This window comes from Cetorhinus maximus, chromosome 2, assembly GCF_964194155.1.
Source record: "Cetorhinus maximus chromosome 2, sCetMax3.hap1.1, whole genome shotgun sequence".
In the NCBI taxonomy this organism is placed as follows: domain Eukaryota; kingdom Metazoa; phylum Chordata; class Chondrichthyes; order Lamniformes; family Cetorhinidae; genus Cetorhinus; species Cetorhinus maximus.
Window position 1 is genome coordinate 63,389 of NC_135880.1, and position 12,812 is coordinate 76,200.

The 12,812-nt window shown below is 43.8% G+C and overlaps 1 protein-coding gene across 1 annotated transcript in view; it reads right to left on the minus strand.

Annotated features, from left to right (window-relative positions):
• wdr70 (WD repeat domain 70) overlaps positions 1-12,812 on the minus strand; it is a 156,358-nt gene that overhangs the window by 36,973 nt on the left and 106,573 nt on the right. Inside the window, exon 14 of the mRNA XM_078560030.1 lies at positions 657-757. Coding sequence (XP_078416156.1) covers positions 657-757 — 101 coding nt within the window. The remainder of the gene's footprint in view (positions 1-656; positions 758-12,812) is intronic.

The window sequence follows — 12,812 nt, forward strand, 5'->3', positions numbered from 1 at the left end:
AATTCCAGATTTTTATTGAATTCAAATTCTACCATCTGCTGTGGTGGGATTCGAACCCAGCTCCCCAGAGCATTACCCTGGGTTTCTGGATCACTACTCCAGCGACAATACCTCTATGCCATCACCAACCCCGATAGCAGCAGAGATAGTGGGTGCACTGGTTTTGATTTTCCAAAGTTTCCTAGATTCCGGAAAAGTGCCAGCTTAGAAGTTAGCAAATGTAACATTGCCTCCCAAACCCCCGGCCTCGCCCACCCAGAAGGACAAGGACAGCAAGTGCATGGGAACACCACCTGTTGCAAGTTTCCCTCCAAGTCACTCACTATCCTAACTTGGAACTGTATCGCCATTCTTTCATTACCACTGCGTCAAAATCCTGGAACTCCCTTCCTAACAGCACTGTGGGTGTACCGACACCAGGTGGCTGTAGCAGTTCAAAAAGGCAGCTCACCACCACCTTAGGAGAGCAACAAGAATTGAGAAATTAATGCTGGCCTTGCCAGTGATGCTCAAGATTGAATTTTAGAAACACTCGAGAGGGGGGCATTCGCTGTGCACACACTCAGGAAGAGACACAAAGCCGTGTACACAATGTTAAGATTATATACAGTCTGTTCCCATCCCAATTGCAAGCTACTTGAACAATCACCTTTTACCTTTGGCTCTTGACTGGATGATAGTAGACTTTTGCCAATCCATTTCCTGTCCCCACCATGATCTGGTTCAGCTTTGGGTGCCACAAGCACCGAATAACACTCTGAAAAATGAACAGAAAATATACTGAGCATGGAACAACCTTCACTGTCCAGAGAGGAACCCCACAGCCATATTAGATAGTGCTGAGAATGCTTTGGAATGTGTAAGAGAGATAGAGATGTAGACAACAAAGATGAGAAACATGACAATTTGCATTCAGTAGCCACCTTCCACATACAGAAACATCTTAAGGTATTTCACAAAGGCGGAAGAAGAGACAAAAAACATCCAGGACAGAGATATTAGGAAGTGGTAAGCAAAACAAAAATGATCACAGCAGTTTTAAGGTGGGTCTTAATGGAGTAGATAAAGTTGATGAAACTGAGAGGTGTTGGGAGGGAGCTCCAATGACTGGGGCATAAGCAGCTGAAGGCACAGCCATCAATGGCGGTAGCAAGGGAAAGGGAGATTCACAAGTGCCATGGAGTTAGAGAAAAAGTGTTAGAGGGGCCTAAGGGATAAAAGCTGACAAATCCCCAGGATGTGATGGCCTACACCCTAGTGTTTTAAAAGAGGCAGCTGCAGAGAAAGTGGATGCAATGGTTAGAATTTCTAAAATTCTCTCCATTCAAGAATGGTCCCAGCAGATTGGAAGTTACAGTTAGCCTGACAGCAGATGTCAGGAAAATGCTGGAAATTATTTAAGGAACTCTTCACAATGCACTCAGAAAATCACTACACAATAAATCACATTAAGTTAGCATGGTTTTAACAAAAGAGAAATAGTGTTTGACAAATTTATTTGAGTTTTTTGAGCATGTAATGAAACTGGCAGGGTAGAAAAAGGGAACCAACAGATGTAGCATACTTGAATATCCAAAAGGCATTTGAAAAGGTGTCACACAAAAGGTTAATATTCAAGATAAGGACCCATGGAGAATGAGATAATAAACTAGCGTGGATTAACAGGGTCACTCTGTTCCTGTCCTCATTACAGCCTTGCTCCAAACATGGACATAAGAGCTGACCTCCAGAGGTGAGGTGAGAGTGACTACCCTTGACACCAAGGCAGCATTTGACCGAGCGTGGCATCAAGAAGCCTGAGCAAAACTGAAATCAATGGTAATCAAGGGAACACTCGCTACTGGTTGGTGTTATACCAAGCACAAAGGAAGATGGTTGTAGTTCTTGGGTGTCAATCATCACAGCCCTAGGAGATCACTGTAAGAGGGTTATGTCCTAGTCCCAACAACCATCGTATAAAATCATAATAAGATTATAAAAAATATGAGCAGGAGTTGATCATTCCCTGCTTCAAGCCTGCTCTGCCACTGAATAAGATCATGGCTGATCTGATTCTGGCCTTAACAGCATTTTCTCGCCTGCTTCCCATAACCCTCGACACCGTCAATCAAAAATTTGTCTAACTCAGCCTGGAACAGATTCAAAGATCCCGCTGCCCTCTGGGGGAGAGAATTTCAAACATTAACAACCTCAGAGAAAAATTTCTTCTCAACTCCATTTTAAATGGGGGGCCCCTAATTTTTTTAATTGTCCTTCCTAGTTCTAGGTTTCCCCACAGGGGAAAACATTCTCTCAGCATCTATGCTGTCAAACCCCCTCAGAATTTTATAGGTTTCAATGAGATCCCTCTTATTCTTCTAAGCTTCAATGAATATAGGCCCATACTTTTCTCATAAGGCAAACCTCTCATCCCAATAATCAGCCCATTGATCCTTCTCTGAACTGCTTCCAATGCAAGTATATCCTCCACTAAGTAAGGAGACCAAAACTGTACACAGTACTTCAGATGCAGTCTCACCAATGCCCTGTACAATTGTAGCAATACTCTTCCGCTTTTATACTCCATCACCCTTGCAATGAAGGTCAACATTCTATTCACATTCCTAATTACTTGTTCCACCTGCATGCTGACTTTGTGATTCATGCACAGGAACACCCAGATCCCGCTCTACTACAACATTCTGCAGTCTCTCTCTATTTAAATAATACCCTGCTTTTCTATTCTTCATTCCAAAGTGGACAACCTCACATTTTCCCACATCATACTCCATCTGCCAATTTTTTGCTCACTCACTTCACTTATCTTTATCCCTCTGCAGACTCTTTATATTCTCACAACTTGCTTTCCTACCCATCTTCGAATCATCTGCACATATGGCTACAAGACAGTTGGTCTCTTCATTCAGGCCATTAACACAATAAATAAATAATAAATTATTACTTAATGTAATAAATAGTTCAGGCCCCAGCAATGATCCTTGCAACACTCCACTAGCTACAGTTTGTCAAGCTGAAAATGACACATTTAGCACAACTTTGTTGTCAGTTAGTTATCCATGTTAATATGTTACCTCAACACCGTGAGCTCTTATCTTGTCGAGTAGCCTTTTATGTGAGGAATAGATAGAGTGGACAGGATAAAATTGTTTCCCTTGATGGAGAGTTCTAGAACCAGGGGACATAGATTCAAGATAAGTGGCAGAAGGTGTAGGGGGGACATGAGGAAGAACTTTTTCACGAAGAGGGTAGTATAATAAATATAATAAATATAATTTCCCAATGACAGATGTTAGACTAACTGGCCTACAGTTTCCTGTCACCCTCCTTTCTTGAATGGTAACGTTTGTGGCTTTCCAATCTACTGGAACCTTTGCTGAATCTAGAGAATTTTGACAGATTACAACCAATACATCCACTATCTCTGCAGCCAATTCCCTTAAGACTCTAGGATGCAGGTTATTAGATCCAGGGGGCTTGTCAGCCATTAGTCCGATTCGTTTTTCTAGTACTTTTTCTTGAGTGATTGTAATTGTTTTAAGTTCCTCCCTCCTGTTTGCCCCTTGATTTTCTGCTCTTTTTGGGATGCTTTTTGTGTCTTCTGCAGTGAAGACAAATACAATATACTTGTTAAAAGCAAAAAACTGCGGATGCTGGAAATCCAAAACAAAATACTTGTTTCCTGTTATTGATTCCCCAGTCTCACCCTCTAAGGCAGGGGTCATGGGTTGTGGCACCCTGTCAATGAAGACATATTAATGTGTATAATGTTATCAGAAATTATTTTTAAATTAAACTTGTAGTCGGGTCTGTGTCTGTGTGTGGCTTAATTGGATTAAAGCCAGCTAGTCTGGGTGCTTTGATGTATAGTAGTTTGAGATGTTAATCAGATCAATTTAAGACTAGAAGGTAAAGAGTAAAAAGATAAAAGCAAAATACTGCAGATGCTGAAAATCTGAAACAAAAACAAAAATTGCTGGAAAAACTCAGCAGACCTGACAGCACCTGTGGCGAGAAAGACAGAGTTAACATTTCGAGTCCAGAAGAAGAGTCATCTGAAGGTAATGAGTACATTTGCATTTGTTGAATAAACTATTCAAAAGGAGGGAGTAAAATTTTGCACCTAGATAGGACACACCAAGCAATGTGCTTATATTACTAATACAATTGGTGCTATGAAAAGGGTTTTATTGTTAGAAGAGGTGGAGTTCAAAGACCGAGGGATACAATGAGAATTTACATTCAAAGGGAAGGCTAGGTATAAGCAGAAAGGAGTTTTGTATGTGCAGGTCGGAGGAATGTAAGATCTAAGCAGCTAGGATCTAAACTGTGCCTGCAAAGGAACCAAATTGCAAGGGACCTCATTTTGAATTTGTACAGTCAACCGTGCTTTGCCTGGTGTCTGTTTAAAGTCTGTGGGTTATTGTTGCCTGGGAGTGATTAATTTGGGGATTTGTTTAGAAGTTATTATGGTAGTAATTTGTAGACATGTGTGTTTAGTTTCTTGTTAAATTAATAAATGTTTAATTTAGTTTATATAAAAACCTCTCGAGGTTCAGTGGTTTCATTTCTGAATTCAGAGCTGCATCTCAAACATACCAATTGAAAATATAGGTTATGACGGTTGTTCAAGTTTCCCTCTGGGCTTTAAACAACTCAGCCTTTACCAACTGCTGTGTCATAACACCCCCAGTAAGTTCACAGGGCAAGATTTTGGGATCGCAAGTTCTGAGGCTGTAATGGCTGCAAGGGAGCAGAGAAGCTTTTTTTCAATTTGTCCATGGGATGTGCGTGTTGCTGGTTGGGCCAGCATTTATTGCCCATCCCTAACAGCCTTTGAGGTGGTGGTGGTGAGCTGCCTTCTTCAACCGCTGCAGACCATGTGTTGTAGGTACACCCACATTGCTGTTAGGAAGGAAGCTCCAGGATTTTGACCCAGTGACTGTGAAAGAAAAGTGATATATTTCCAAGTCAGGATGGTAACCATAAGACGTAGGAGCAGAAGGAGGCCATTCGGCCCATCGAGTTTGCTCCATTCGATGAGATCATGGCATCCTCAACTCCACTTTCCTGCCTTTTCCCCTTAACCCTTGATTCCCTTACCAATTAAAAATCTGTATATCTCAGTCTTGAATATACTTAACGACCCAGCCTCAACAGCCCTCTGTGGTAATGAATTCCACAGATTGACTACCCTCAGAGAAGAAATTGCTCCTCATCTCTGTTTTAAATGGATGCCCCCTTACTCTGAGATTATGCGCTCTGGTCCTTGACTCTCCCACAAGGGGAAACGACCTCTCAACATCTACCCTGCCAAGCCCCCTAAGAATCTTATATGTTTCGATAAGGTCGCCTCTCATTCTTCTAAAATCCAACAAGTACAGGCACAACCTACTCAACCTCTCCTTATAAGAAAATCTCTCCATACTCGGGATCAACCTAGTGAACCTTCTCTGGACTGCCTCCAATGCCAGTATATCTTTCCTTAGATAAGGGGACCAAAATTGTTCACAGTATTCGAGGTGTGGGTCTAACCAGTGCCTTGTATAGTTTTAGCAAGACTTCCCTATTTTTATACTCTACTCCCTTTGAAATAAAGGCCAACATTCCATTTGCCTTCTCTCCTACCTGTTGAACTTGTGTTAGCTTTTTGGGATTCATGCACAAGGACCCCCAAATCCCTCTGTGCTGCAGCTTTCTGCAGTCTTTCTCCATTTAAATAATATTCGGCTCTTCTATTCTTCCTGCCAATGTGCATAACATTTTCCCACATTATATTCCATCTGCCAAGTTTTTGCCCACTCACTTAACCTGTCGATATCCCTCTGCAGGCTCCTTGTGTCATCCTCACCACATGCCTTCCCACCTATTTTTGTGTCATCCATAAACTTGACGATAGTACACTCACTTCCCTCATCTAAGTCATTCATATATATCATAAATAATTGAGGCCCAAGCATTGATCCCTGTGGCACTACATTAGTTACAGGTTGCCATCCTGAAAATGCCCCCCCTTGTCCCAGCTCTGTCTTTTATCAGTTAGCCAATCCTCTATCCATGCTAATATACTACCCCCAACACCATGGGCTCTTATCTTATTAAGTAGCCAGATGTGCGGTACCTTATCAAATGCCTTTTGGAAATCCAAATATATTACATCTACTGGTTCCCCTTTATTGAGCCTGCTTGTTCCCTCCTCAAAGAGTTCTAATGAATTTATTAGGCACAGTTTCCCCTTCATGAAGCCAAGCTAAGTCTGCTTGATTAGATTATGCATTTCAAAATGCTCTACTGTTACATTGTTTATGATAGACTCCAACATTTTCCCAATGACAGATGTTAAGCTAACTGGCCTTTAGTTTCCTGTTTTTGTCTCCCTCCCTTCTTGAATAAGTGTGTTACATTGGCCGTTCTCCAATCCTCTGACACTTTTCCAGAATCTAAGGATTCTTGGAAGATTACTACCAGTGCATCTGTAGCTACTTCCTTCAATATCTTAGGATGCAACTCATCAGGTCCAGAGGACTTATCGGCCTTTAGCCCCATTAGTTTCCCCAGTGCTTTTTCTCTAGTGATAGTTATTGTATGTATTTCCTCCCTCGCTTTTGCCCCTTGATTATTTAGTATTTTTGGAATGCTATTAGTATCTTCTACCGTGAAGACTGAAGCAAAGTATTTATTCAACTCCTCTGCCATTTCCTGGTTCCCCATTGTTATTTCCCCAGCCTCATTCTCTAAGGGGCCTATGTTCACTTTGGCCTCTCTCTTCCTTTTTATATATTTGAAGAAGCTCTTACTGTCTGTTTTTATATTACTTGCTAGTTTACCCTCAAAGTTTATTTTCTCCCTCTTTAATATTTTTTTTGGTCATCGACCGTTGGCTTATAAAATTTTCCAAATCACCTGGCTTACTGCTAATCTTTGTCACATTGTATGTTTTTTCTTTCAACTTGATTCTGTCTTTAACTTCCTTGGTTAACCATGGTTGGTTTACCCCCTTCCTTGAATCCTTCTTCCTCACTGGGATATATCTTTGTTGAGAGTCATGAACTATTTTCTTGAACGTCTGCCATTGTTAATCAACCATCTTTTCTGCTAAACTCCTTTCCCAGTCCACTCCAGCCAACTCTGCCCTCATTCCTTTGTAATTACCCTTATTTAAGTTTAGCACACTTGTTTCCGACCCAAGTTTCTCACTCAAATGCTAAATTCTACCATGTTATGATCATTGTTTCCTAGGGGACCCTTTACTCTGAGATAATTTATTAAGTCTACCTCATTACACATTATCTGATCCAAAATAGCCTGATCCCTGGTTGGATTCACAACATATTGTTCTAAGAAACTGTCCGAATACACTATGAATTCTTGCTCATGTCTACCTCTGCCAACTTGATTTTCCCAATGCGCATGAAGATTAAAGTCATCCATGATTAATGTGCTGCCTTTTTTACATGTCCTCATTATCTCCTGATTTATTCTCTGTCCTACAGTATAGCTACTGTCAGGGGGCCTATAGACTACTCCCACAGTGGCTTGGAGGGGAACTTGCAGGTGGTCCTATGCCGCTGTTGCCCTTGTCCATCTAGGCAGTAGTGGTCATGGATTTGGAAGGTGTCGTCGAAGGAGCCTTGGTTATGAGGGTTTCTGCCTCTACTACCCTCTGGGTGAAAAAATTCTTCCTCACATCGCCCCCTAAACCTCCTGCCCCTTACCTTAAATCTATGCCCCCTGGTTAATGATCCCTCCACCAAGGGGAGAAGTTCCTTCCTGTCTACCCTATCTATGCTCCTCATAATTTTATGTACCTCAATCATGTCCCCCCCGCAATCTCTTCTGCTCCAGGGAAAATAACCCCAGTCTATCCAAACTCTCCTCATAACTAAAACTCTCCAGCCCAGGCAACATCCTGGTAAATCTCTGCACTCTCTCGAGTACAATCACATCCTTCCTATAATGCGGATTCCAGAACTGCACGCAATACTCGAGCTGTGGCCTAACCAGTGTTTTATACAGTTCCAGCATAACCTCCCTGCTCTTGTATTCTATGCCTTGGCTAATAAAGGCAAGTATCCCATATGCCTTCTTAACCACCTTATCTACCTGTCCCGCTACCTTAAGGGGCCGGTGGACATGTACACCAAGGTCCCTCTGATCCTCAGTGCTTCCCAGGGTCCTACCATTCATCGTGTATTCCCATGCCTTGTTTGTCCTAACCAAGTGCATCACCTCACACTTATCAGGATTAAATTCCATTTTCCACTGATCAGCCCAACTGACCAGCTCGTCTATATCAGAGAATCATAGAAAAGTTACAGCACAGAAGGCCATTAGGCCCATCTTGTCCATGCCAGCCCGAGGACACCCAGATGCCCTTTCTAATCCTACCTTCCTGCACCCGGCCCATAGCCCTGCAGCTTACAGCACTTTAGGTGCAGATCCAGGTACTTTTTAAAAGAGTTTAAAGTTACTGCCTCTACCACCAACTTGGGCAGCGAATTCCAGACACCCACTACCCTCTGTGTGAAAAAGTTCTTCCTCATGTCCCCCCTACACCTTCTGCCACTTATCCTGAATCTATGTCTCCTGGTTCTAGAATTCTGCATCAAGGGAAACAATTTTATCCTGTCCACTCTTTCTATTCCCCATATAATTTTCTACACCTCAATCAAGTCACCTCTCAGCCTTCTTTGTTCTAAGGAAAATAACCCCAACCTATCCAATCTCTCCTCCTATAATGAGGCATTGCTACAGGGAAAGCAATGGAGAACTACAGGCTCCCCAAACTCCCAGGTAATTCAAAAAAGGCGCAAGGTTTGTACATGTTTCTTTTGTTTGCAAAGAACAAGTGGCAGCATAAGAATGTATGTTGCTTCGAACAAGCGCAAATGAGCCTCCTTACGAACTCAACTGATTATCTTACATTGGCTGCTAGTGTAGCTGTTAGCACACACACGATTGTTCAGCAAGTAATGAATGACCAACCTATAGACGGTGTCACACGCCGTTTTATATATGCCGATGACTTATGTGCCACTGCCCAAAGCACTGATTTTAACACCATGGAGAAAACGCTTTCTGAGGCCTTGGAGGGACTAACATCCTACTATGAAGAAAACCACCTTCGCACAAACCCATCAAAGACGCAAGTTTGTGCATTCTACCTCAGAAACCGTGAAGCCAAACGCCAGCTTAAAGTAACCTGGTGTGGAGCAACACTGACGCATTGCGAGCACCCTATCTACTTAGGAGTCACCCTTGACAGATGCCTCACCTTCAAGATCCACATCGAAAAGACAAAGGCAAAAGTGAGCACACGAAACAACATCCTGAATAAGCTCACTAACACAAAATGGGGGGCAAGCTCGAAAACACTGCGAACCAGTGCATTTGCTCTTTGCTATTCCACTGCCGAATACGCCTGCCCTGCATGGGAAAGATCTACTCATGTTAAGAAGATGGATGCCGTTCTGAATGCAAGCTGCCGACTTATCACAGGTTGTTTAAAACCAATAAACACCAACAGCCTATATATCCTGGTGGGTATCGCTCCCCTTGATATAAGAACGGTAGCCAGCAAGAAAGAGCGACTCCATCAAACATCAGATGAGAGGCACCCTCTACATGGTCATACACCTGCACCCAGCCGCCTAAAGTCAAGGAAGAGCTTCACGAACAGTGTTGTTCCATTACAATCAATTCCATCTGAAGCCCGCATCGCCTTGTGGAAAGACCAGCTCGCCAGTCTCGAACAACCCCCAGCGATAGAATTTCTACCAGATGAAAGCCTTCCCCAGGAGCTAATTGCAACTGGGCAACCTGGAAGTGCCTTAACAGATTTAGGATTGGTGTAGGTCGTTCAAAGGTGTCGCTAAGCAAATGGGGATACACAACCTGCCTGACAACTTGTGAATGTGGAACTGAGCCACAGACTATGCAACATCTCCTGCAATGTCTATCGCTAGAGGAACCCTGCATTGTTGCAGATCTTGCCGAATTCAACAACAAGGCGCAAAAATGTGTCCAGTTCTGGCTGGGCCATGTATAGAATGTCCGTGGACACGATAAGAAGAAGCAAGTAATAAAAACAAAAAAAGTTTGAAAAACTCAGATCTGGCAGCATCTGTGGAAAGAGAAACAGAGTTAATGTTTTGAGTCTGAATGACTCTTCTTCAGCTCTATCTATCACTTGCTGCTTATGCTGTTTGCCACCCAAGTAGTTCTGTGTTATAGCTTCACCAGGTTGATACTTCATTTTTAGGTATGCCTGGTGCTGCTCCTGGCATGTCCTCCTGCACTCTTCACTGAACCATTGGAGAGGCAGTGGCATAGTGGTATTGTCACTGGACTAGTATTTCAGAGACCCAGGTTAATGCTCTGGGGACCTTGGTTTGAATCCCACCGCGGCAGATGGTGAAATCCGAATACAATAAATATCTGGAATTAAAAGTCTAATGATGACCATGAAACCATTGCCGATTGTTGCAAAAACCATTTGGTTCACAAATGTCCTTTCTGCCGTCCTTACCTACGTGTGACTCTTAAAAATGCCCTCTGAACAAGGGCAATTAGGGATGGGCCAGAGATGCCCGTATCTCATGAACAAATAATAAAAAAAACCAGGGTCGATCACCTGGCTTGATCAAAATGGTAGAGTGGGGGATATGCTGGGCCATGAGGTTACCAATTGTGGTTGAATGCAATTCTGTTGCTGATGGCCCACAGCGCCTCATGGATAGTCTCCACAAGGACAGATGCATCTGCAGCAGGCAGGTTGGTGAAGATGAATATGTTTTCCCCTCACCACCTGCTGCAGGCCCAGTCTCGGACTCTGCCAGCTCGGTCTGTGGTGCTGCCACCAAGCCACTCTTGGTGATGGACATTGAAGTCCTCCACCCAGAGTACATTCTGCACCCTTGCCACCCTCGGTGCTTCCTCCAACATGGAGGAATACGGATTATCAGCTGGAAGAGGGGAGGGGGGGGCGCGGGGTCATGGAAATCAGCAGGAGATTTTTTTTATTTATTCATTCATGGGACGTGGGCTTTGCTGGCTGGGCCAGCATTTACTGCCCATCACTAGTTGCCCTTGAGAAGGTGATGGTGAGCTGCCTTCTTGACCTGCTGCAGTCCATGTGATGCGGGTACACCCACAGTGCAGTTAGGAAGGGAATTCCAGGATTTTTACCCAGCGACAGTGAAGGAACGGTGATATATTTCCAAGTCAGGATGGTGAGTGACTTGGAGGGGAATTTCCAAGTGGTGGTGTTCCCATCTATCTGCTGCCCTTGTCGTTCTAGGTGGTAGTGGTCGTGGGTTTGGAAGGTGCTGTCAAAGGAGCCTTGGAGAATTCCTCTCATGTCCTTGCCCATGTTTGACCTGATGCCATGAGACTTCATGGGGGCTGGAATCGATGTTGAGGGCTCCCAGGGCAACTCCCTCCCAACTGTATACCACTGTGTCGCCATCTGTGCTGGGTCTGTCCTGCCGTTGGGACAGGACATATCCAGGGATGGTGACGGTGGTGTCTGGGATCTGTAAGGTATGATTCCTTGAGTCTGACTATATCAGGCTGTTGCTTGACTAGTCTGTGAGACAGCTCTCCCAATTTTGGATGCGACAGCAGGACATTTCGAAAATATCAAGGGGATTAGGCAAAGTCAACATGGATTTATGAAAGGGAAATCATGTTTGATAAACCTACTGGAGTTTTTTTGAGGACGTAACTAGCAGAATAGATAAGGGAGAACCAGTGGATGTGGTGTATTTAGATTTTCAGAAAGCTTTTGATAAAGTCCCACATAAGAGGATAGTGGGCAAAATTAAAGCACTTGGGATTGGGGGTAATATATTGGCATGGATTGAGAATTGGTTAACAGACAGGAAACAGAGGAGAGAATTTTCTCCTTGTCAGGCAGGCCTGTGGTGAGCGGGCGTGGGCGGCGCGGAGCCAGTTGCCACCCGCGATCGGCTATGCGCCGTCATTTTATGTTGGCCTGCCCAGTGTGACACACGCCCGCTCGGCGCTATCTGTGCAGGCGGGGGCAGGAGGGAGGGAGAGTCAGGGCCTGCATGCAGAAATCTCTGCGGCACGGAGCTGCCTCAGGGAGATTAATTTCAGAATGAGAATTTTTAATAATGAAGGTAAAAAATAATTTAGATATGTCCCCTCGTGACAGCGTCACATGAGCTAGGACAGGCCTTTGACAGTTCGGTGGACGCGCAGCCAACTCTGGTGCGCGCCCACTGAACGGAAGGTCGGAATGACATGCAATGATGTCAGGTTGCACGCCCTACGTCACCGCGCATCATTTTACGTGTCATTTTACAGAAGATTCTGCCCAGGGAGTAGGAATAAATGAGTCTTTTTCTGAGTGGCAGGCAGTGACTAGTGGGGTACCGCACGGTTCATTGCTTGGGCCCCAGTTATTCACAATATGTATCAATGATTTGGATGAGGGAGGATGTAATATTTCCAAGTTTGCTGACAACACGAAACTTGGTGGGAATGTGAGTGGCGAGGAGGGTATTAAAAGGCTTCAATGTGATTTAGAAAAGTTGAGTGAGTGAGCAAATACATGGCAGATGCAGCATAAGGTGGAGAAGTGTGAAGTTATCCACTTCAGTAGGAAAAACAAAATGCCAGAGTATTATTTAAATGGTGATAGATTGGGAAATGTTGATGTACAAAGGGACCTGGGTGCCCTTGTACACCAGTCACTGAAAGCAAGCATGCAGGTGCAACAAGCAAATAAGAAGGCAAATGTCATGTTGGCCTTGATACGAACAAGGAGCAGGAATTAGCCGTTCAGCCCC